The sequence below is a fragment of the Dryobates pubescens genome, chromosome 8, assembly GCF_014839835.1.
Source record: "Dryobates pubescens isolate bDryPub1 chromosome 8, bDryPub1.pri, whole genome shotgun sequence".
Classification (NCBI taxonomy): Eukaryota; Metazoa; Chordata; class Aves; order Piciformes; family Picidae; genus Dryobates; species Dryobates pubescens.
In genome coordinates this window covers 34,912,267-34,937,557 of record NC_071619.1, presented here as the reverse complement: position 1 = coordinate 34,937,557, position 25,291 = coordinate 34,912,267, and the positions used below count along the sequence as shown (strand labels likewise).

The following is a 25,291-nucleotide window of genomic DNA, read 5'->3' as shown; positions in this document are numbered from 1 at the left end:
GGTAGTGAAATACTGGAACAGGTTGCCCAGAGAGATGGGGGAGGCCCCATCCCCAGAGACGTTCAAGGTCAAACTTAATGGAGCCTTGAGCAACCTGATCTAGTTAAAGATGTCCCTCCTCACTGCAGAGGGGTTGGATGACCTTCAAGGGTCCCTTCCAACCCAGTGCATTCTATGATTCTGTGATATTCTTGAGAGAAGCCAAGCACTTTCTCATGTTAATGTGAGCACGGGCATTCAGCATCCTACCCTTCCTTCAGGGCAAACCACTGGCCACAAAACGCAAAAGCTGTGGCACATATTAGCAAAGCCACTACTCATTTCTCTCAGTGCATTGGGCAGCTTCAGGAATAATGAAGCAAATAAGGAAAGAGACTAAGAAAAGAAAGGGTTTTTAATCCTTGAAACATTAATTTCAAGGGAAGTAGAAGACAGACCTTCCCTTCCTCTAAAAAAAATGAGGTCAAATACAGTAGGTTACCATGGAAATGTAACAGCATCTCTGTAAATAACTGCAATATTGGAAAATATTACAAGTAGTATTAAGGTCCTGGAGGTTTCTATGTGTTGTCCACCAGCTACATTAGGTGGTGCTTCACACTGAAGGTGCACAACGCATTAAAGCCAGTGTGAATCAGCTAAAGACCAGGTGCTGACAGTGTAGCTGTGCCAGTTTACGTCAGCTGACTAGAATGGTGTCATTTACACCACGAAGGGAGAGCAGAGGACATGACCCTGTCTTTATCCATGTCTCTGCAGACATTTCTGCACCTTTTCTCCTTTTTCTTTTTTTTTTCCACTGCTGTGCACATTCATGGGAAATACATACAGCTCCAGTTTGAACACAACAATAAACATCCTGATCTCTTTAAAAACTGCAGCTTAACAAACAGCCATGTCCATCTGGTGTTTGCAGAAAAGACTATAGTGGCATACATGAGGACTTCAAAAAGACACTGAATCTCACTGGAAAAGGCCAGGAAAGCAAACAAACAATGAAAAGAAGAATAGGAAGAAGAAATAATGGGGTTTTGAAAAATTAACTTTTAAACACCAGAGCTGGTACTGTCACTGATGGGGAAACACACTTCTCACAGGGCTATTTTTCATTGCGACAGTGTCTATTTAATGGGAGGAAAGGGAAAGACGAGCTTGGGGACAGCCAGGAAGCTGGGACGCGTAAAGGAAAGAGTTAAGGCCGGAGTCACCATCTCTGAAGTGCTCTGTGATGCTGTGCAGTATTTCAGCCCCCAGAGCATTCCTCCTCCTCCTCCCTCCCTGTGCTGGAGTGGGGAGGAGGCGGGTTCTGCTGAGCTGTTAAATCCCGAGTGAAGTTTCCCCCATTTCCAGTGGCCACCGTTGTCTGAGACTGGTTCGGAGCAGGGCTGGGGTTACCCTGACATTTCTGGGACCGTGGCCAGCCAGGAAGGGAAAGGAAAGAAGAGTCTTTTACAATTTGCTTTTGTCCAAGTGTGGAGAAAGGAGAAAGGGAAGCGTCCTTTTCTTTTTTTTCTCCCCAACATCACATTCCTGTATTTTTCTTCAGCCTGGAAAATATATTAATGCTGGTGCTTTCCTCTCTGGAAACAAAGGAGCTGAACGGGACTAAGGAAGTAAGGAGTGGAAAGGAGGCTTGGGAATTTTAAAAGAGAAAGACTCGGAGCAGCTGGAAGTTCCCTCTTCTTAAATGAAATCCCTGCCTGTGTGGGTCACCAGTACAGCACAAAGCCAGACCTGCAGGTAAATGGAGAAGCAGAAACTGCAAAGGAAATTTCCGCTAACCTCATCCCACTTGTCAAGAAGCTGAAGAAGAAAGGAACTGAAAAGATAGACCGTGAGACAGGCTCTGGGACCTGTTGGGCTGCATAACGTTAAATCACTGGGCAGCAGTACATCTGTATGGCACTGGTCTCCTTTTAAAGGAAAAAGAAGTGAAGCCTCATCTCTGGAAAGGGAGCTTCCCTGAGAGTAAGTCTTGAGTCAAATTCTTGGCTTTCTGCTCTGTGTACTGGACCCTTTCTCTGCGCGTGTTTGCATGTGTGTATGTGAGAGCGTGAGAGAGACGGAGAGAGGGATGCAGACCATGGTGTCCTTTTGGATAGACAGAGTCATGTTACAGATGGATGAGCTCATTTTTTTTGCATGAAATGATCCACTTTGTGGTTTTTCAAAAATAAACTGTAAACTGTACAAAGCCAGCAGGGCAGGACTGAGGTGTGATCAGCACTTTGAAATCACAACAATAGCTAGTTTGAGCTTTGGGGTATTTAATCACTTGTGCAAGATACCAGCATATTGTTAACATCTCACTTTCTTCTTTCTCCTCCTTCCCTGGAGCAGATTGTACAATGAACTGGAGGCCAGCTCTCAGCTTAGCCCTGCTGTGGGCAGTGTGGCTAGTGTGTGGCTCTGAGAAAACAGGGAGGCTAGCAGAGAGAGTGAGCCATGGAGTTAGAAAAGTGCCGCTGGCTTACAGGGCTCCAAGCAGCCTCCTGGGAAGGTCTGGAGAATCCTTGAGGAATTCGAGCCCAAATCTCCAACACCCTGTTACCAAGAGGGATTCTTCAGCACCTCCAAGGACACCTGCCAATCTCCTGCACGGGGAAGCACGTTCCCAGGCTAGGGGCATAGGGACCAGAATGAGACGAGTACAGAGACTCACAGCTGCAGCCAAATACTCCAAGTCTGAAATGATTAAGGATGAAGGGATATCTTCTGCCTCACAGTCACGAGTGGTACGCTTCCCTTCAGGGTCAAGTTCCCCCAATGTCCTGGCCAGCTTTGCTGGGAAAAATCGGGTATGGGTCATTTCTGCCCCCCATGCCTCTGAGGGTTATTACCGGCTCATGATGAGCCTGCTGAAAAATGATGTTTACTGTGAACTTGCTGAGAGGCACATCCAACAGATTGTGTTGTTCCACGAAGAAGGGGAAGAAGGAGGAAAAGTCAGAAGGATAACCAATGAAGGAAAAATCCTGGAGCAGCCACTAGATCCTGCCCTCATCCCTAAGCTGATGAGCTTTCTGAAGCTGGAGAAGGGAAAATTTGGCATGGTGCTGCTGAAGAAAACTCTGCAGGTGGAGGAAAGGTACCCTTACCCAGTCAGGCTAGAGGCCATGTATGAAGTCATTGATCAAAACCCCATCAGAAAAATTGAGAAGATGAGGCAGAAGGGCTTCATCCAGACTTGCAAAGCAGCTGGGGTGGAGGGACAAGTGGTTGAAGAAGGCAATAACGGGGGCAGCACCCAGCCTACCCCTGGTGGTGGACATGTCCAGGTGTCAACAAGGAAGGAGGAGCCCAGGAAGAGCAATAATCAGCCAACGAGGACCAAACCAGTGAGGAAACCAATGACAACCACAGTGGCCACTCTACCTACAGTAAGGACCACTACCTTCCCTCCCACCTCCACAACTACCCATGCCACCACCCGCGCAGTGACAACAGCAATCCGGTCTACAACAACCACCACACCCCTCCCCACCACGCAAAGAACCTGGACCACAAAGTCACATTCTACCACAGAGTACCACAGGCTGCCAGTAGCCCCTGATGCCACCACACCACGAGTCACAGCTTCTGAGGATTTCTACTCTCCTGTGTGGAAGGCAAACCGCAAGGACCGGCAGCGTGGCCACCCAGAGAAACACCCAGGGGCCACACGGAAACCAAGCAAAGCTGTTGCCCACTATGATAGCTTCACAGAAGTCCCAACAGCTCCTTCAGTGCGCTATACAAAGGCAAATGTGGGTAGATTTAAAGATAACAGAACAGACAGAAAGGACTATAACCACAGAGACCTGAATGTCACACCAGGGCAACACAAACCAACTAAGACTAAACCACCAAAAAAGAAGGCTCAAGAAAAGATACTGAGCAATGAATATGAAGATAAATATGACCCCAGCAATCCTGCCAGTTCCCATTTAGAGGAAGAGTTTGCAGAAAGAAATATACCTCCAAAGAAAGGAAAAGTATCAAAAAAGCATGAGAGAATAGATAAACCTGAGAAGAAGAAGAAGGACAGACCTGACAAGCTGCAGAAGAGTGAGAAGCAGTCCAAGAAGGATAAAGCTGAGAAAAAGAGCAAGGACAAAGACCGTAGCAAGAAGAACAAGAAGGGGAGCAGGACTGAGAACGAGAATTTCCCCAAGCCCAACAAGAAGCCTTTCCTACAGCCTCCCAGGAAGTTGGTGACTGACCTCCTGGAATACTTTGAAGGGAAGAGGCGACTCATTGTAAGTAACTCATTCATCTGATTACCTCTCCCTCCAAGCAGAAATATGTGGAGCAGAAAGTTTATGGTGGTTTTGTGTTATTCCTTTCTAGACCCTAATGATCATTTCCAACAGGGAAGGTTTCACAGCCTCATTTGGAAATCTTACATGCAATATGAACATCAGTCACCCAGGAATTAAGCTAAAACCTTTTCCCAGACACTTCCATGAGCTAACCCTATAGCTGTCAGATTACTTTGTTTCCAGTGGCTGTGTAGGTGTCAGGATCTGTATAGTTATGATCAACAAAATGAGGCTCCAGTGTGGATTACATCCATTCATCACTTTGGGGTACTTGCCAATGTTACCACATTTCAATGCTCAGTGTGTCCTGCCAGCTGGCACACTTGTTTTATATTGGTGCTGGTGTCCTAAAACTGGAAGCAAGCCAGGTAGCTTGGCAGTGCTGGTGCACGTCTGACTGAGGAGATGCACGGATGCATATCATCAGATGCCCTGAGCTAGGGTTGTTACATTTGCCCTTCTTTCCGTTGGGAATTTGGCATTCAAATCTCCTAGACATCTTCAGAGATATCAGGCAAACTTTGTTTTGCTTGGGTTTTTTCTCCTGCTGTTTTTATTAAACTATAGCAGTATGGCAGTTTTTCCAGTCTGAGAAACTCAGCATCGTCTGGAGCCACTTGTCCCAGGCTTTAATAGTGGTGTATGTTTTTCCAAATACTTATCTGAAAAAACACTTCACCTGGGACAGGAAACAGCTTAGCTGTAGTACAAATGTTTTTCCTGGCAGATGGCACACACCATGCAAAGTACACTTTGAAAAACAGTTCTTTTAAAATATTATTGTGGGAACTGGTTTCTTGCAGTTATTCCACTGTGAGCTGGCCTGTTTCACAGTTATTGTCCAACAGTCAGTGTCACAAACACAGCTTAGACTCTCATGCCTCACATTCCAACACAAATAGATAAGATGCCAAACAAAGAATTAGAGAATCCTAGAAGCACTGAATGCTTTGGGTTGGAAGGGACCTTTAAAGGTCATCTAGTCCACAGACTCCACCACCACCACTACATTAAGCAAGGATATCTTTGTCTCAAACAGATTGCTCAGAGCTCCCCCATCCAACCTGACCTTGAATGTTTCAAGGGATAGGGCATCTACCACCTCTCTGGGCAACTGTTCCAGTGTTCCACCACCCTCATTGTGAAACATTTCTTCCTCATATCTTGCCTGAATCTCCCCTCTTTCCGTTTAGAGCCATCACACCTTTTTCTGTCACAATAGGCCCTGCCCCCATCTTTCTTACAGGCCTCCTTTAAGTATTGGAAGGCCACAACGTCTCCCCAGAGACTTCTCCAGGCTGAAAAAAAACCCCAGCTCTCTCGACCTGTCCTCCACCCTTCTGATCATTTTTATGGCTTTCCTCCGGACCCATTCCAACAGGTCATGTCTTTCTTGTGCTGAGAACTCCAGACCTGACTGCAGTACTCCGGGTGAGGTCTCATGAGAGTGGAGTAGAGCAACAGAAACACCTCCCATGACCTGCTGGCCACACTGCTTTTGATGCAGCTCAGGATGTGGCTGGCTTCCTGGTCTGCGAGAACACATTGCTAGGTCATGTCCAGCTTTTAACCCACCAGCACCCACAAGTCCTTCTGTGCAGGGCTGCTTGCAATCCACTCATTGCTCAGCCTGTATTTGTGCTTGGGATTGCCCTGACCCAGGTGCAGGACTTTGTGCTTGGCCTTGTTGAACTTCATGAGGTTTGCATGGGCTCACCTCTCAAGCTTATGAATGTCCCTTTGGATGACATCCCTTCCCTCCAGTGCACTGACTGCACCACTCAGCTTGATGTTGTCAGAAACTTGCTGAGAGTGCACCCAATCTCACTGTCTGTGTCGTTGATGAAGGTATAAAATAGCATCGGGCCCAGCACAGACCCCTGAGGATGTCACCAGTCTCCATCTGGACATTGAGCTGTTGACTGCTACCCTCTGGATGAGATCATCCTATAAATTCCTTATCCACTGAACTGTCCACCCATCAAATCCATATCTTTCCAATACAGAGAGAAGGGTGTTGTTGGGGACCAGGTCAAAGGCCTTACAGAAATGCAGACATATGACATCCATAGCCATCCCTTGTCCACTGATGCAGTCACTCCATCACAGAAGCCCACTAGGTTGGTCAAGCAGGACTTGCCCTTGATGAGGCCATACCCTCTGTCTTGGACCACCTCCCCATCCTCCATCTGCCATATCAGAGAGAAATTGTGGATGCCCCCTCCCTGAAAGTGTTCAAAGCCAGGTTGGATGGGGCCTTGACCAACTTGGTCTAGTGGGAGGTGTCCCTGCCCATGGCAGGAGGCTTTTAACTGGATGGTCTTTAAGGTCCCTTCCAACCCAAACCATTGTATAATTCTATGATTCTACAATCTGTTCCATGATCTTCCCAGGACCAAAGGTACAGCATCCTCCTTTCTAGCCCTTTTAAAAATGAGCACAATATTTCCTTTCTTCCAGTCACCAGGGACTTCACCTGACTGCCAAGACTTTTCAAGTGTCATAGAGTGGCTTGGCAACTACAGCAGCCAAAAGTCAGTTTCCCTGAACAGGAATTTAATTGGACCACTGGAATTTAATTAATCATTCTGCTGATGATTCACAGACCTGAACAGAAGTCCATTTTCTTTTCCCCTCCCCCATTCTTACAGCTGTAGGGGCTGTGCAGAGCTAGCAGACTTGTATTCTCCAACATGTTGGAAGTAAAGACAAGACATATATTTGAAAAACTTGAACTTTCCAAATAATGCCTGTCTAATACTTAGCCAACTCAAAAACTCAGAGAAACTGCACAGAAGTTATGGATCTTTGAAATTTGGTCACATATCTTAACTTTGTGGCTCCCAAGAATGAGTAGTATCAGGGCAAATAAAACCACATTTGTAAAAAGGCTAAAAAAAAGCAGAGCTCACAGATGTCAGGCTGCTAGTTCCCTACACCAACTTAAAGGATGATCTGACATTTGAACATTCTAATACTAAGTCACCTTGCAACTGGATCTCCAGGAAAAGTGTTGCATGATCTGAGGTTGTCAGGCCAAAATCCACTGAAGACAAATGATTACGCCACCGTGCACTTCATTTTACCAATATTTAACACCATCCTCAGCCTGCTTTCTCTGAAGTTTCTTGGAGGATAGGTTTGATTGGTCATCAGTAAAGCAGTGACTGGACTCTACTGTCTCTTTGCTGTGCAAGTCACTGTGGGAATCAAGGAACTTCTTGAGCTTTTTTGAAACCACACCACCTATCAAACTGTCCAGTTCTCTTAGGGTCAGTTTTTCCAGCTAGATGAACTTAATCATTCACGAGTCTCCAAACTCACTCCCTAGAGAATTTGCCCACACTGCTGCAGAAGAGGCTCTGCCTGAGTCATTCCCCATCACTATACATTCATCTTTTAGCTGCTTGAATAGACTGACTCCCAAGGACATTCTTTCAGTCCTCTCCAAAAAGTCTGTGGTATTTTAAGTCTTAAACATCACTGAGGATTTCAGATTGCAAATTTCACTGTGGAGTTGAAAGATCCAGAATTTTGAAGGCTATTCTAAGTTCAATTTGTCACTGAATCACAGAATGATAGAGGTTGGAAGAGATCTCTGGAGATTATATAGTCCACTGCCCCTGCCAGAGCAGGTTCACCTAGAACAGGTTGCACAGGATGGCATCCAAGCAGGTTTTGAATGACTGCAGAGACGGAGACTCCACAACCTCTCTGGGCAGCCTGTTGCAGTGCTCCACCACCCTCAGTGTAAAGAAGTTCCTCCTCATGTTTAGACGGAACTTCCTATGTTCATGTTTGTGCCCATTACTTTTTGTCCTGTCACTGGGCACCACTGAAAAAAGACTGGTCCCATCATCCTGACATTCACCCTTTAAGCATGTATAAGCATTTATAAGATCCCCCCTCAGACTTCTCCAGGCTAAAAAGCCTCAAGTCCTTCAGCCTTTCTTCACAAGATGTTCTAGTCCCCTAATCATCTTTGTAGCTCTTTGCTGTACCCTATCAGTTTCCTGTCCTTTTTGAACCAGGGAGTCCAGAACTGGACACAATACTCCAGATACAGCCTCACCAGAGCAGAGCAGAGGCAGAGGAGAATCTCCCTCAACTCACTGGATGCACTCTGCTTAGTGCACCCCAGGATACCACTTGCCTTCTTGGCTGCAAGGGCACAAATATAGGACCAAGATGCAGAAACTGAGAAAAATGTGTGGGTTGTGAGTCCTGCAGCTCCACCTCTCTATAGTGAGGCTTTTGTTTCAGTCTTGCTAGTGTTGAGAAATCTTGGATTAGTGAGTTCAGGGGTTTTGTTTATCTCTCTGGTGATGCAATTCTGACAGTTTGTATGCAATGTGCATATGCATACAAGCACATACAAAAAGGTGCTTGCAAATACAGATTTGGCATGAGCCCCACTCAGTACAATTTCTTGCCTTCACTCAGCATCAGCTTGGCCAACCCTTGCAATACCATTTTTGATGTAGTAAAGCAGACATTCAGACATGAGTGGATCTTCATTAAGATCTGGAGTCTTTTTAAGTGAGAAAACTCCAAGTGTTCATCCTTCTTCCTGAATGGCAGCTCACATTTCTGCCTGGCTTAAAATAATCCTGGCACAAAGCTTTGATTTGAACTTTGCTTTGCTTCTCAAATGTTCCCTGTTTTGTTCTACAAGGTTTGATGAAGTAGATCAAATTCAGACTTGACTGTGCATTCCTGCTTACAGACTCCAAAACTAGGAGAACAATATAAACCAATGGTCTGGTTTTGATCTCAGTCCTCAAATCCTTTTCATGATCCTTTTTTCATTTGAAACATCTCTGTGCAATTTAGAAGCAATGTGTTACATGTTATGGCCCCAAAAACAAATCCTCTTTGTGTCTGACTCTCATTCACCTTCATGTCCCAATGCTGTAGTTGTGCCAGGGGGGCTTTGCATAAATGACAGTCAGGTTTCCTAAGCCCAGAAATGTCTCTTACATTTCAGTACTCTGATGAACTGGATTTATAAGGAGTATATCATAAAAATTAGCCCCCAGGCCCTACAAACTTATGAAGGCAGCCAGAAGATGACTACCTGTTAAATAAGTTTGGAATTGAAGGATTCTGGTGCTTATCTATGACCTTAAGCCATAAAATTTTGATACAGATTCAAACTCCCTTTGTGTTTGGGGATCAGTGGCAGGTGCTTGATTGCAGTTCACTGAATACAGAATACAGAATTAACCAGGTTGGAAAAGACCTTTGAGATCATCAAGTCCAACCAATCACCCAACACCATCTAATCAACTAAACCATGGCACCAAGTGCCTCATCCAGTCTCTTTTTAAACACTTCCAGTGATGGTGACTCCACCTTCTGCTGGGAACTGCTGCACAGGACCACTGCATGTTGTTACACACACATAACCCCCCATTCCCTGGAATATCTGAACCTCAGTCACTGATGAAGGATCTAAGTTGTGCGCTTTAAACTTTTTTTAAAGTTACGTGTTTGAAATTGTCAGAAGGCTTTGAACTACAGTGTAGAGATTTTCATACTTTTGTTGTAATTGTTCCTTCTCCTGCCTTTCCCTCATAGCCATGTCTTCTCAACAAATCTAAGTCCCTTAAGACATCAGAATGGCTTAGTACAAACAAAAGCTAAATCAGCAATTTTCAGATGAGGTCACAGTGGCCTTAGCAAGTCTTCAAGGTCTTCATATGACCATTGGTTACATATATATTCGTGTAGCCCTAATTGTACTCACTCCCTGACAGTCAGAACAGCTACTGGGAGCCCTGCCTGGACCATGAAGTGAGGCCAGAGCAGCTGCCATAGCACTGCTGAAGGCTGTGAGGGAGACCTGGTGGGATTGGCAGGGCAAGGGACAATAGGAGAGTACATGGCTTTCTGTAGAATCCACTGCCACTTCTTCTACCAGCAATATGGAAAAGCAGCGCAGGAGCTGGTGCCACCAGCTGGCTGTGGTTCAGAGGTTTTTCTGCAGCTTTGCATCAGGCCAGGGGCCAAAGGCACACTCCTGCTTTGTTTGCAGACAGTGATTAGTTTTCCTTCAGCAGAATACTCATCTGCTTCATTCCTTATACTAAAGAAGCTTTGTTGTTGTTTCTGCTACCAACCAGCTGATCACAACCCCCAAGGCGGACAACAACATGTATGTGCAGCAGCGAGACGAGTATCTGGAGAGCTTCTGCAAGATGGCAACAAGGAAGATATCAGTCATCACAATTTTTGGCACCATGAACAACAGCAGCATGAAAATTGACCACTTCCAGCTAGGTGATCTTTTAATAATTTCTTTCCATGTCATGGGGACAATACAGACAACAAAGGGAGAAAGTTCACCAGCTTGGGTTGAGATCTAAGCAAGATCACTTGTTGTGGTCCAGCTGCACTTTCAAGCTCATTCCTTCTCTTTCTGTGCTAACTATCCTGCTTTTGCCTCTACTTCAGTATCTCTGGTGTTTCCTATACTTAGATTTCCAGTCCTGTAACTTCAACACCTTCACCTTCCTTTGAGGGAATTCTTAAAGCCAGTGAAAAGGCAGAAAAATGTGATGAGGTCATGGGACAGAAGAAGGAAATTAGGTTCATCTCCACTGATATCATGGAATACCAACCTCAGTGTCTAACTGAATGGCTGCCCTAACACAATGCCTCTCACTCTTGGCTTTTGCAAGACATTAGCCATGGGTGGCTAGGTACTGGCTAGCACGATTTAAACGCTGCTGAAAGAAACTGGCTGTTGTCATGAAGGATGGCAGATTGGGGATGGGAAATGCTGAAGGCAACTGTTTGAGACTGTAGTCAAAACTCAGCTCAGGTTAATTCTGTTCTAATTCTACCACGTAACATTTTCTCGTGCCTTCACACCCCTCCCAAGGGCATGGAAAAAGATTCATTTCCAGTGACATGCAAGGGCTAAAGCCAGGGCAGAGAGATTCTAGTTTCTTGTGGTCATGAAACCGTCCATGTAACTTTTTAATACTGGCAAGGTTAATTTAGTGTCTCAGCCAACTTCACTCTATTCTAGCTACATTTTATTCACTCAAATTCTCTATCCTATTTCATTTGGATAGGGTACTTCCCCCAGTTGAACAGTTTCTATTTTGTGTTTTCTCTTCCCTAAGTAGCTACATTTCAGGAGCTGGTGCAAGGATTAGCACATGCATATACATACGTAAGCGCGTTGAAAAGAACTAAAAGACCTTTCCAGGAAGGAAAAGCAGCCAGCATTTTCCAAAAGCAAGTAGAGGTGTTCATTATTGGAGTCTGTGTGTCCTAGGAGTTTTAAAAATATTGGGACTGAAAACTGGACAGTTAAAGGCCATAGAATCATAGAATCAGTAAGGTTGGAAAAGACCTCAGAGATCATCAAGTCCAACCTATTACTTAATACCTCATGATAACTAAACCATGGCTTCAAGTGCCACATCCAATCCTTTTTTGAACACATCCAGAGATGGTGACTCCACCACCTCCCTGGGCAGCACATTAAAGTGGCAAATTACTCCTTCTGTGAAGAACTTTCTCCTCACCTCCAGCCTAAACTTTCCCTGGCACAGCTTGAGACTGTGTCCTCTTGTTCTGGTGATGGTTGACTGGGAGAAGAGACCAACCCCTTCCTGGCTACAACCACCTTTCATGTAGTTGTAGAGAGCAATAAGGCCTCCCCTGAGCCTCCTCTTCTCCAGGCTAAACAATCCCAGCTCCCTCAGCCTCTCCTCACAGGGCTTGTGCTTGAGGCCTCTCCCCAGCCTTTTTGCCCTTCTCTGGACAGGTTCAAGTGTCTCAATGTCCTTCTTAAATTGAGTACCATAGTACCATACAGATGCTTTTGAATATCTTGTCTAAGCAGGGGGGCAGAGGGCTTTCAGGAAGTGAATTTCCTTCTTTCTTTTGAGATTAAATTAAAGGCAGAGTGCTGTGTGATTCCATTACTATTGTATTTCCTCTTTGTCTCACATTAAGATAATGAAAAGCCCATGAAAGTGATAGAGGATGAAGATCTCGTGGATCAACAACTCATCAGTGAGTTGAGGAAAGAGTATGGAATGACCTACAATGACTTCTTCATGGTGCTTACAGACACAGACATGAAGGTCAAGGTGAGGGTTTTGACTCCTTGAAAGAAAAAGCATTGGGAAATATGGAAAATTTGAAAAAGTTAGGAAATTACACTACAGGCCTGTATGCAAGACACATATGAAACTGATGCAGGTCTTGGTCATTTCTGAAGGACAAGATAAGGGACAGTAAGATAAATTTTCAGGGAGCAGGTAGCTTGCTTTATTTTCTGCTGTTAGGAGATTTCAGAAATGTTAGGCTTCTGCTGGAATGGTAAGCAGACACCATAGGAACAGGACACAGACACACCCTTGCAGGGGTTTTAATGTAGTACCTGGCATTCTAAACCACACAGCTTGGCTGCTCAGTGGGATGACAGCTGAAAATATGAATACTGAAAATATGCCACTTCCAAAGAGCAGTCTGACTGCAAACCCAGTAACATTTCCCTGGTTTTCTAACCTGTTTTAGGCCGTGTTACCCGTGTGTAAACAGGAATACTTGAATCCCTGTAGATCCTGCAGTGCTGTGATGCCTGCAGGAAGACTGCTAATATGTGCATCCTTTTACTCATCCATTCTTTTTTTTTCTGAACAGCAATACTATGAAGTACCCATAGCTATGAAGTCTGTGTTTGATTTGATTGACACCTTCCAGTCAAGAATTAAAGACATGGAAAGACAGAAAAAAGAGGGCATTGTCTGCAAAGAAGATAAGAAGCAATCCCTTGAGAGCTTCCTATCCAGGTAGTACCTTCTCTTCATATCTAGTGTTAGTTCTAATAATTATTGTCTTACTGGAAAAACACCCACCCAACTATTTCTGATTTTTTAATATAGGTTTCTCAGTATTTACAGTGTTAAGTACAGAGGTAGCCATAGCTGAATGCAGTCTTGTAGTGAGCACTGGAAGTCAAGTTGCAGATTATGTTTACTGACTGATTGCACATTCTTTGGACACTAACTTTCTGTACCTCAGGACCCCCACCATTCCAAGATAATAACACCAATTTGCACTGGAAGAGCAAATAAGGATTAATTCACAGATGTTAGCTCACTTTTGAAAATATGAAGCACAGTGTTGCAATCATCAACCATCTCAATCTCATTAATCCCAATCTAATCCCTTCCATGTAACCCAAATCAGCAATTAATTCTCTGTAACTTCCTTCTTACCCTGCTTGAGATAACAGTTGGTCTTTGCTAGTATTAGTCACACATACTATTAAAGGTCTTGCAGATGTCTCTTGCAAAATGTTTGCGAGACCTTCTGCAGAAAAGACAGTTTTAGCTCTGCAGTCTGTGTAAGATGTGTTACAGCTCTATCTGCAAGACCTAACCTCCAGGCAAGAAACATGCCTGGATTGTGAGAAATCAGATCCACAAAAGAGCTGTGCCCTCTCTACTACTGAACAATTCACATAAAATTAGGGCTACCTCATAACTCTAGGCTTTACCCGCTGCTATTGCAGCCTCCTCACCTGCTATCAGAATCCATGGGAATACACTGTTAATGCCAGAAGGCTATACACGTTACTGAGGCAACATGCCTGTATTATGTGGAGGAAAGGAGCACCAGGGAAATGCAAAAGTTTGTTGCCTCATAAACTTTTTAAAATTCAATGGCCACTTCAACAGAAAGAGAACCTTTAACAAGATCCACCCCACCCACTTCACCACCTCCTGTTTAGATCTCGGTGATTTCATCCTCAAGACCTCCAAGAAGAACCACAGTTTGGAAACAGCTGACCAACACAAGAGTGAGCTTGTATGCTGGCAAGTGGCAGGCCTCAAATCCTCCTTTGCTTGGAAACAGCCCTAGTAATAAACACACATTAGAAAAACAGGCAGGAAAAATGCAGAATGTTTCATCTACGAACAGAACTGCTGCTGCAGAGAATGCATTTGTTGTTGTCTGTGAAACAAGCATCAGGCTTTAAACATTGGGTGGACTTCAGCAGCTGCATTAACTGGTCAGATTCCCAGAAAGATTCATTCCAACTTTGTCCAAGATTATCTTCCCAGCTGAACAAGAGTCCTGGCATCATCTCTCCAGTGTTCCTCATCCGGGAGGTCAGTTATAAGAATGCAAATATTGTTCTTAGTTAGCCTGCCTGGCATGAAAAGAGAGATAGACCTGTCTTGAGTCATGCTTAAAAGCCACACGTATGGGGAGGAGATGCCTCAGTTTGTGGGGAGGAATCCCCCTGTAACATCAAGACACTGGCTGTGCTGCTCTCCGGGCTCACAAGCAAGACTAGGGTGCAAAATAGGTAGAAGAGAAAGAAAGGGTGCATACAGGGAAGGGTCTGGCAGGTTTGTCAGGACAGGAATATTGGCCTATGGCTTCTGACGTGAACTAATATCTGTGAAGGACCAACTGAGTTAATTTCTCAGTAAGATGTAGCCCTAGACAAGAACAACAAGTGTACAGACTGCCTGGGGCAGAGGGATTAAAAAATTCATAGAATAGTTTGGGTTGGAAGAGACCTTAAAGACCACCTGGTTACAACCCCACCCCTGCCATGGGCAGGGATGCCTCCCACTAGACCAGGTTGCTTAACACCTCATCCAGCCTGGCCTTGAACATCTCCAGGGAGGGGCATCCACCACCTCTCTGGGCAACCTGTTCCAGTGTCTCACCACCCCCACTGTAAAGAATCTCTTTCTAACATCCAGGTCTAAGTCTACCCTCCTCAAACTTCAATCCTTTTCCCTTGTCCTATCATTACAAGCCCTCATAAAAAGTCTCTTCCTGGCTTTCTTGTAAGCCCCTTTTGGGTACTGAGAGGACACTGTAAGATCCCCCTGGAGCTTGAGTGGCTTTCAACCCTTTTTGTCTCTGTGCATCTCTAAAGGCGATACTCAAAAAATCAGCAAGGAATTAAGATTATCTTAAAGCAGCTCACAGATAAATTTCCATCCTGATTTCTGCCCTAGACAAAACATGATCCAATGTTTACATTCTTGGTCACTGTTTACAGGTATCCAGGTGATTTTTCTGTACAAATTATCACAGATTATTATTTTTTTCTGCATTTTGTCCCTTTCCTTTACATCACATATGTGATTCTTGAGGCTTCCCATTCCTATTCACCTGCCCGTACACACACATCACATTTTTCTGCTGCTCCTCCTGGGCAAGACTGAAATTGCAGAGTTTTGCTTTTTAAGGATTTACTATTTTAAGTGTAAAAGTATATGCAGCATCAGTCAGCCAACAAGACAAAGACATTAGCATCCCCTGCTCTTTCAGCAACTTTTTCTGTGAGTTTGAGCAAGTTCCATCATATTTTTTCCTTCTTTCAAGTGGAACAGAATTGAGCTTTTGCACTAGCCATTATTTTGAGACCTTCGCATGGCAGGCTATTATTATAACAGAGAAACATCTGCATCCATTTAAAAGATCATTTCCTGCTATAAAAATAACCCTGCAAATTCCTGTAAATGTGATTTATTTAGGTTTAATGGAGAAGTACCTCTATTAAAAAAAAAAAAAAAAAAGATAAAATAGAGAGGGGAAAGTATTAAAACCTCTATAGTTAGAATTTTTAAAGGCTTCACATGTCCTTATGGCATTGCCTCTTCTTAAGAGGACCACAGAGGGTACTCCTTGTGCAAAGCTTTGGTTAGATGGGGCATGCCATACTAAAAAAAAAATCCAAGCTTTATCTAATTGCCCTATGCATGCCTTTTGTAGCCAAAGACTCACACAACCACCTACTTACAAACAAGCTCAGACTTAAAGCCACGTTCAAAGGTATTTTGAGCAAGCGTGGTATAGAAGAGGTCAGTGAATATTTGCACAGAAGTATGAGTTATGTCTGAAATGAAGATACACCCTGATTCCCAGACAGCTCTTGGACTGCAGAATAACTCTGCAGCTCCAGCAGTGGTGAATGACGTAAAAGCTAAATGCCTAGTGAGAAATTCTACAGCATTTTTTTCTTTCTCTTGAATATACACATCTCAGCACTGTTGTTCTAAGTACTGAAGGGAGCTTTGAGCAAAGATTGGAAGCGTTGCAGTGTTTGTTCAGCCAAGCAGCAAAACTGCAGATGTTTCTCTAAGTGTTTTAGAACAGTAACATTTGAAAGAGGCTTTATCATTTCCCAGCGATGGATAGAACTGGGAAGATCTCCCATCCCGCTGTTACTTAGAAGCTGTGAGAAGTATGCCTACAGAGAACATAAGCCTACCGAGAACATAAATGTTGAGAGGATTTGAGTCACATGTCACAACCATGCCCTGCCACACTCTTGTCTCTTTCCAGGTTCCGATGGAGAAGGCGGTTGGTGGTGATCTCTGCTCCCAGTGACGAGGACTGGGCTTATTCCCAGCAGCTTGCTGCTCTCAGCGGACAAGCCTGCAATTTTGGTGAGTCAAAAGAAATTATACTCTTGCTCCCTAAAACCACATCCTTCCTGGTGATGTGATGGATTCCTTTGCTCAAGTCTGAACCTAGACAGTCTGAGGAGTCTGACGACTATAAGGCTTGCCATAGCTACTCTAAAGCCAAATGGAAAAGACAACGCTACACAGGTAGCACACCCTGACAGCTAAGACCACTAAACAAAGTGCTCCCTGGAATCATTTGTCCGAGGCAGAAAAGTTTAGCAGTCCAAAGCTTCTCTCCAGGATTGTACTTCAGGAGATCAGTTATATTTTCTGTGTCTTGCTGCACAAATTAACAACATAAGTACAATGCTTTGGGAAGGGCAGATCCAGTAACACCTAGTTCAGAAATGGGCTAGCTGTCAGGGAGATACATGGACATCAGGCTATTGTTTTTTCTTTTACTTCCTGCTTCATTGCCAAAATCTGTAAAAGTGTGAATGGAAGCCAATTTAATCCAGTAATGATCTTCCCAGCATTCTGTATACTTAAGATCCAAATACACAGTGGAGAGAGATGGGCTCTTCCAGGAGGCAACTGAGAGCAAGACCCAGAAACTCTATTCTAGATTTCCATTATGAAGCCCAGAGAGACTTACTTCTCACCTCAGGTTCCTAGCAATGCAAATACAGTACAGGGCTTAGATTTGACTCCTATAACAGAATGAAACACATCCCATACAAAAGCTATATTTACATACATTTCAGTTGTGCTTGAAGGGAGATTTGCACAGTATTACTGTTGATTCATTATCACTTGCCTTTCATTCAGAGCCTCAGCATCATAATGTTTGGTAACTACCAAAGCAAATGGTGATATGGATCAGTGTAAAATGCTTTCTAAAGCATGGAATGTAACCAAAAGAGTTAATTCTTCCCATCATTTGATAGAGACAACTGGAAGGAGATCCAGTGAGTTCCTAAAGCATTTGTCCTCAATGGATATTTTTACTAAGGGATGAGTTTCCAAGCATCTTACCTCTAAGCTGTAAAAAACAATCCATCAAAGATTTTGTAGGTCATAAAGGAACAGCTACTACAGCCCCCATGGTCTTTCTTCAGAGCAGAGGCAAAACAAATGAAAGAAGTGAATGCCTATCATAAGTCATTCCCTGCAGTCATTTGAAGTTTAACTGTGTCTAATTACTTTGTTGCTGTGGGTATGATAAGAAGCAGTTTTACTAGTGAACAAAGCAGTGCAGAAACATTCTGAATTTGGGGAAAGGCCTCTGCAGTTCAGTGGTTCTTGGATGTGTGCATCCCTGTACTACAAAACCATCACAAATGCTCTTGTCCCTGGGAGACCAGAAGCAGCTTTTGTGCAACTGATATGGCAGTTGCTCAACACAACAGCTTATTCTCATGGTTGGGACAGCTGATGTGACTGGCAAAGACTCCATAAAAATCAGTTTACTCTTTCTCCTGGAGTGGTGGCTTATCATGGACCCTAATTTCACATGCACAGACCTGGCTGATTAAACTGAAGTCTGCCCAAGAATGAGCAGAAAGAGCTGGTCTGACTTGGAATCTCCTTCATTTCCTCCACAGGTCTGCGCCATATAACTATCCTCAAATTGCTAGGACTTGGAGAAGATATCGGAGGTGTCTTAGAGTTGTATCCAATTAATGGTAAGTGACGTTCCCATATCTTCAGTACTACCCACAAAAGGCATCACAGAGTGCTGTTTCTTTCCTGTAATTTCTTTAGAGGGATGGGAACGACTGTGGTTTTCTCTTTCTTTTGCTTCTCTTAAGAAATAAGATGAGACAAAAGCAAAAAGCTTCTTGGTGCTCCTGTGCTAAGCACTATACAGCTTCTTCAGGAGCCCAAATATCATCTGGAAGTCACCTCATATCTTTATTTTCCACCTAAACACACATCCTAAATACAATCTTCTGCCTGCCTAACTGTCAAAGACAAAGGGATGTCTGTGCATTTTACATGCTCAAGATTAATCATGGGTAATAGAAACACAGACTTGGAGAATTCTCCTATACAGGTCCTCATTCATCTTCATAGAATGGTTTGTGCTGTGAAAGACCTTTTAAAGATCATCTAGTCCAACTCCTCTGCAGTGGTCAGGGACACCTTCCACTTCATCAGGCTGCTCAAAGTCCTGCCCAATCTGATCTTGAACACCTTCACTGATGGGGCATCCACAACTTCCCTGTGCAACCTGTTCCTGTGTTGCACCATCGTCATCCTAAAAGAAATCTCTGCCTTTCATCTAATCTAAATCTACTCTCTTTCTGTGTGAAGCCACTACCTCTTACCCTGTCTCTATGGGCCCTTGGTGAAAAGTCTTTCTCCATCTTTATTAGAAGTGCCCTTGAAGTATTCCACTTGCATCCCAGCAGACTACTTCAGGTAGCTACAATCAAGAGATCTTACTGCCAGGATACATTTCAAATGCTAGAGGTTCCTCTACCACATAATCCAAACAACTGCCTCCATCAGTGGAAGTCCAAAGAGAGGGAGAAACTTATTTATCCCATCACCATTCCTACTGCTTTGTGCATGAAAGCATTTTAGTCTTTCTACTGCATACAATCATCAAGTCCACACCTAAGAAAGAATACAAAGAGAGGACAGATGTCATTCTTCTTTCATCGACACTCTTGCAGCCTCTGCTTTTTACTGAAGTACTTCATGACCTTGGTTATTGTTCCTATTTATTAAGATCAGCAAATCTCTTTTCAACTTATTTGTCCTGAACATGGTCCCTAGGGCTTTGTCTGATACACCTCATCTCTTGCATGGGAAAAAAAAAGAAGTAAACATTTAATCTCTATCCCTGTAGTATTGATTCACAATACTGTAGGCCTTCCCCTAAACCCACCTATTTTACAGACTTTTGTCTTTACTTTAGGTTCATTGTGATCAACTTTGTTGCCTTTCTGCCTTTTCTCCCCAGCTCTACCATATGTGGGTTTTTTTTGAGGTGAGAGAACCAGAATTCCATGCAGTGTTCAAGATGCACACAAACAACAGGTTTCCTTAGTGACATGATAATACCCTGCTTTGTTTGTTATTATTTTCCTCGTGTTTTATAGCAGGGTTTTTTTCACTTACCCGGGGAGGCGGGGAGGCCAGCCCCGAGGGAGGGGCTCTCGCTTCTGGCGCCAAGCGCCCGGCGCGGCACGGGGGGAGCTCGACTGGGGCGGGCGGAACACCTGCCAAAGCGTAACGCAGGTGTCCTAAGGCGAGCTCAGGGAGGACGGAAACCTCCCGTGGAGCAGAAAGGCAAAAGCTCGCTTGATCTTGATTTTCAGTACGAGTACAGACCGTGAAAGAGGGGCTTCACGATCCTTCAGGCTTTTGGGGTTTCAAGCAGGAGGTGTCAGAAAAGTTACCACAGGGATAACTGGCTTGTGGCGGCCAAGCGTTCATAGCGACGTCGCTTTTTGATCCTTCGATGTCGGCTCTTCCTATCATTGTGAAGCAGAATTGACCAAGCGTTGGGTTGTTCACCCACTAATAGGCAACGTGAGCTGGGTTTAGACCGTCGTGAGGCAGGTTAGTTTTACCCCACTGACGATGCGTTGTTGCGACAGTACGAGAGGAACCGCAGGGCCAGGCCCCCGGTGCGTGCGCGCGGCTGAGGCGCCACTGGCGCGAGGCTACCACCTGCGGGCTCGTGACTGAAGGCCTCAGAGTCAGAATCCCGCCTAGGCGCAGCGGCACCGCGGCGCCGACCGAGCCTCGGCGGGCTCGCGACAGCCGGCCGGCCCGCCCCGCGCGGGAGGGGCAGGGCCTGGTGGGGAGCGCCGCGCGGTGCCGGGAACCGGAGGGGCGGACAGATGGGACGCTGCTGCTCCCCCGTTTCGTACCGCACGATCGTGGGGCACCCGGAGCGACATCATTCGTAAACGGCGTGATTCTGGGTCAGGGTTTCGTACGTAGCAGAGCAGATCCCTCGTTGCGATCTATTGAGAATCAGCCCTCGACACAAGCTTTTAAGGCTGGATGTTAGGAAGAAGTTCTTCACAGAAAGAGAGATTGGCCATTGGAATGTGCTGCCCAGGGAGGTGGTGGAGTCACCATCACTGGAGATGTTTAAGAAGAGACTGGATGAGGCACTTGGTGCCATGGTTTAGTTGATTAAATGGTGTTGGGTGATAGGTTGGCACGGTGATCTCAAAGGTCTTTCCCAACCTGGTTAATTCTATTGTATCTGTTTTGGCTTTTGACCATTAGTGAGCACTGAACTAGCCTTTCATGAAACTGTTTATAGCCCCAAGATCTCACTGCCAAGTGGAAATCATCAGACTTCACCATTTCTTACACAAGAGTTAGCAAATTTGTCACTGTGCATTATTTATTTCAACATGAATAGAATTTCTTCCATCATTTAATTAACTAGTTACACACTTTTACAAGGGTCTTCTGCATTGCATCACAGTTATACTTTGCCCTTATTACTCTGAGCATCTCTACATTCTCACTATGCTTCCTGACCTCCATACTCACACCTAATGTGCATAATTTACAAATACATTGAACAACACCAGTCCCAGCACTGGGTGGCCTCCCTCTGCTGTAGGAACTGATCATTCACTCCCACCTGGTTTCTGCTTTTCAACCAAGCTGTCAAAGTTCCTTTTGAAGCCTTCTGGAAATCCACAAAGCCTGTATCAGACCACCCTTAGCCACCTACTTGCAGACTTCCTTTAGAGAGTATCAGCAAGTTTGTAAAGCAGGATGCCATTTGTAAGATTGCTCTTGCCAAGGCAAGTATGTATGTGTGTCTGTGTGTATGTATAGGTGCCCACTGGTCCTAGTTGTCTTGCAGTTTCTACTCATTTATCCAACACAGACTTCACATTTCCAAGCTTGGAGTTCACCCTATATCTCACTTGACAGTTCAGAAGGGAAGCTCTATATTGCCATTAATGACCCAGCAGATTCATCCTGCAATTCTTCACAGTCACACTCCAATTCTTGTGATTTCTTTGACTGTGACTGTTTCTCACATATACCCTTGGTGACCCAAGCTGCACAGAAGCCAAAGAAGTGTATGTGTGTTGGGTGACAACAATGTGTGCCACAGTCTAGTAGCTTCAGCCTAACTAAGCTAACAAAACTATTACAAATACCTCTTTAGTTGACAGTGGAGCGGTTTCATTTTGGGTCCAGGAAATCTTGAGCTTGTAAATGACAAGTATCTGACACGGACAACTATTGGGCTGTATCCTATTTCACATTGCTAACTCACTCACCTACAAGCTATCACTACTGCCTACTAACTCACTTACCTACAAACTATGACTATTGCCTACTAACTCACTTACCTACAAACTATTACTATTGCCTACTAACTCACTCACAAACTATGACTATTGCCTACTAACTCACTTACCTACAAACTATCACTATTGCCTAAACAAAATATCAATGCTGGTTTTATGTGATCACTTTCTAGGAAGCTCTACTGTAGACCGAGAAGATATCCCAGCTAATTTAGTGAAAGATATCAGAAACTATTTCCAAATCAGTCCAGAATATTTCTCCATGCTCCTGGTTGGGAAAGATGGAAATGTCAAATCCTGGTATCCTTCTCCGATGTGGTCAATGGCGATTGTGTATGATCTGATTGATTCCATGCAGCTTCGGCGACAGGAAATGACAATTCAGCAGTCTCTTGGCATGCAATGCCCAGATGATGAGTATGGTGGGTATGGGTACCATAGCTATCACCAAGGATACCAGGAAGGTTACCAAGATGACTACCGTCACCATGGAAGTTACCACCATGGATATCCATATTGAAATGAGCAACTTTTAGCCTCCAGCTGCCCTGTGTCTGTCTTCTAATAGCTATCCAAGCAATAGGTGGCCAGTTGCAGAAAGTCTTCCTAGGCCACCATCCATGCCTCATTCTCCCACTGTTCAATCAAGGAACTTTGGTCATTTGCCTTCTCAAAACCACAGAAGCCTTTACAGTGAAGCAATTCAAAACAGTAGTATTGAAGCTTTAAAAAAATGAAGACTCCTTTCTATTTTTAAACTTTTATAAACAAAGGGCATCAGCAGGTGCTGTTTGTATTAAAAACAACCAACCAACCAAAAAAAACCCCAAACCCACAGCCCCAGTCCATGGACACTACTGTAGGGCAGGACACAAACTGTCCAACAAATATTGCAATGCTCTTCTTAGTATTTTTTCTAAGGAGAAAAAAGAAAAAGTATATTTATTGGAAAGTGAGATTGCATTGTGCTCATGAGGAGATGCAAAGAATCACACTTCAAGACTTTCCCAGAAAAGGAAAATTTAAGAAAGAAGCATGGTGCAGGCTCTTTGATAATAACAGCAATAATAATAAAATCCTTTTGAAGTACTTTGTCTAAAAGGACAGCTTCCCTTCTCAGTGCATTAACATTGTAATTAGCAAACTCAGTCAATGGAAATAAGAATTTATGGCTATGGCAGGATTTGTTCCAATAAAATCCAGTGTAAAGTTCTTAACTCCAAGGCTTGCTGGACAGCCATTTATTCCTTTAGTTGGAGTCCCTCTTCTCTATAGGTCCTGCCCACCTGGCAGTTAAACCTGAGCTAATGAAAGCCAAGTGGAAACATCAACCATAGTTAACATTGTGTGATATACAGAAACCTGAGAAGCATTATTTTCACCAGAAAAAAATTCTCATTCACATATATTTTAAATCAGTTGTAACCATATAGAGAGCTCTATAATAATGTTTTTAATTAAACTATTGCTCTAAATTTCACATTTCCTTCAATCTCTTCTTCTAATAATCTAGACTGTTTATAAAACTGTTTGGGAATAATTTTATCTGCTACAAACCAGCTCTACTTCCACCACACTCTATGAAATGATTTTCTTCTCCCTTCTCATTGGTGTCTTTGGGCATCGTATTTACAGCATCAGGCTCCTCCTGCAGTGGCAGAACTGCATTCATTGACATGCTTTCAACACCACGTGGGTCAGATTTCCAAACATTAAAGATCAACAGAAAGACTTAGAAATACCTGAAGTGAAGGTAACATGCAAGCCTTCATAGTGGCACAGTGTCTCTTCAGTCCCTTCTGATGTTGAAGGCATGCATGACAGAGACGTGAGTCCACATGCCGGGTAGGTGCATGCAACAAGGCACTTACCAGGTTTCACCATCACAGCAGCAGCACAGAGAGAAGCTACAGCTTTAAGCTGGCCAGAGCATACCCCACAGTTTGAGTTTTAGCATTACATGGATTGATTGATTGATTGATTGTCCCAGATGAAAATAGAACTGGATAAAGCAATGATTTCACTCAAAATCAGGTGGTTTCTTTAGAAATGTAGTCACAAAAAGTCAGCTTTTCCTCACCCTTCTTCATGTCAGAAAAGTGGACAGAGGTGGACAAGTTACAGGACCTGGCCAGTTCTTCAGCTGTAGAAACTTGGTCACCCTCTGGGGCAGGCTTCCCTTTGTGCCACAAGGTCTAGTCTGCACAGGGTACAACTTCCAACTTACCTCTCTCAGGTGCCTGGAACTAAGCTGGGGGAGACAGACAAAACCATTTGAGATGATTGCAAGTGGCAGTGGGGTTGGAATTAGATGATTCCTAAGGTTCCTTCCAACCCAAACCATTCAATGATTGCTGCCTACACAGAGCTATAGTATGTCCACAACCAAAAGCAGTGACAGAGACATTAAAAAAAAAAAACAGAGAAGAACTGCAGAAAGAATCACATAATTGAAAGGTTTCTAGAAGAAACTGGGAGGTCTCAGAGCTCAGTTTTAGAAAGTAAGTGCTTATTGGATCGGGATCAGTGTATTAAGGTCAACTGCCTAATTTTCTTTGCCTACAGGAAAAGCAGAGGGAAGTACACCAGATGTCCCATTTTCTTTCAAGTGTTCATTTCAATTTTTCTGTAATCTTACTTTTTATGTAAAGTCTTCAAATGAAAGCACTTTTAACTCACATTACAAACCATGGAAACTAAATGTCCTGTGCTGAGCAAGAGGAGGAGACAGCAACACCTGATCCAAACTGATTTATTTTTTCCCCCCTCCTCCTTTCTTGGAAGTTATGTTGTGCAAGTACCAAACCCAGCCTAGGTATTCAGTGGGAGTTGAATTAAAAAGGCAACTCCAAATGAGCTGTTTACATACAGGGGAGGTTGGGAGTTGTTCACTTGTTCACATACAAAGGAGGTTGGGATGGGCTCTTAACCAAAACTACATGCTAAAGTATCCATAGAATGTGAGAACATTGGTATTATACTGCATTCTGGTGCTAATTCCTGGCTTTGTTACAAACTGGCTTATAATTACCAAAAAGTCTTTAGCAATGATAGGATGAAGTGTAATGACTTTAAGCTGGAAGAGGGTAGATTTAGACCGGATGTCAAAAAGAAATTCTTTAAAGTGGTGAGACATTGGAACAGGTTGGCCAGAGAGGTTATGGATGTCCCCTTCCTGGAGGTGTTCAAGGTCAGGTTGGATGAGGCCTTGAGCAACCAAGTCTAGTTGAGAGGCATCCCTGCCTATGGCAGGGAGGTCGCAGTAGACAGTCTCTAA

The 25,291-nt window shown here is 44.0% G+C and overlaps 1 protein-coding gene across 1 annotated transcript; it reads left to right on the top strand.

Annotated features, from left to right (window-relative positions):
* Positions 1–1,307: 1,307 nt before the first annotated feature.
* On the top strand, positions 1,308–23,505 carry CCDC80 (coiled-coil domain containing 80). Its single transcript, XM_054163584.1, has 8 exons — positions 1,308–1,968; positions 2,341–4,238; positions 10,427–10,583; positions 12,276–12,412; positions 12,969–13,117; positions 16,644–16,747; positions 18,313–18,393; positions 22,188–23,505. Exons 2-8 carry the CDS (start codon positions 2,349–2,351, stop codon positions 22,532–22,534), a joined length of 2,865 nt encoding a protein of 954 aa, XP_054019559.1. The 5' UTR covers positions 1,308–1,968; positions 2,341–2,348; the 3' UTR covers positions 22,535–23,505.
* Positions 23,506–25,291: the final 1,786 nt, after the last annotated feature.

Excerpts from the sequence above, each read along its gene's own strand:
- CCDC80 (XM_054163584.1), top strand. The coding sequence starts at position 2,349 with ATGAACTGGAGGCCAGCTCTCAGCTTAGCCCTGCTGTGGGCAGTGTGG. Across the intron at positions 12,413-12,968 it reads ACACAGACATGAAGGTCAAG|CAATACTATGAAGTACCCAT; the intron begins GTGAGGGTTTTG and ends TTTTCTGAACAG. Across the intron at positions 13,118-16,643 it reads CTTGAGAGCTTCCTATCCAG|GTTCCGATGGAGAAGGCGGT; the intron begins GTAGTACCTTCT and ends GTCTCTTTCCAG.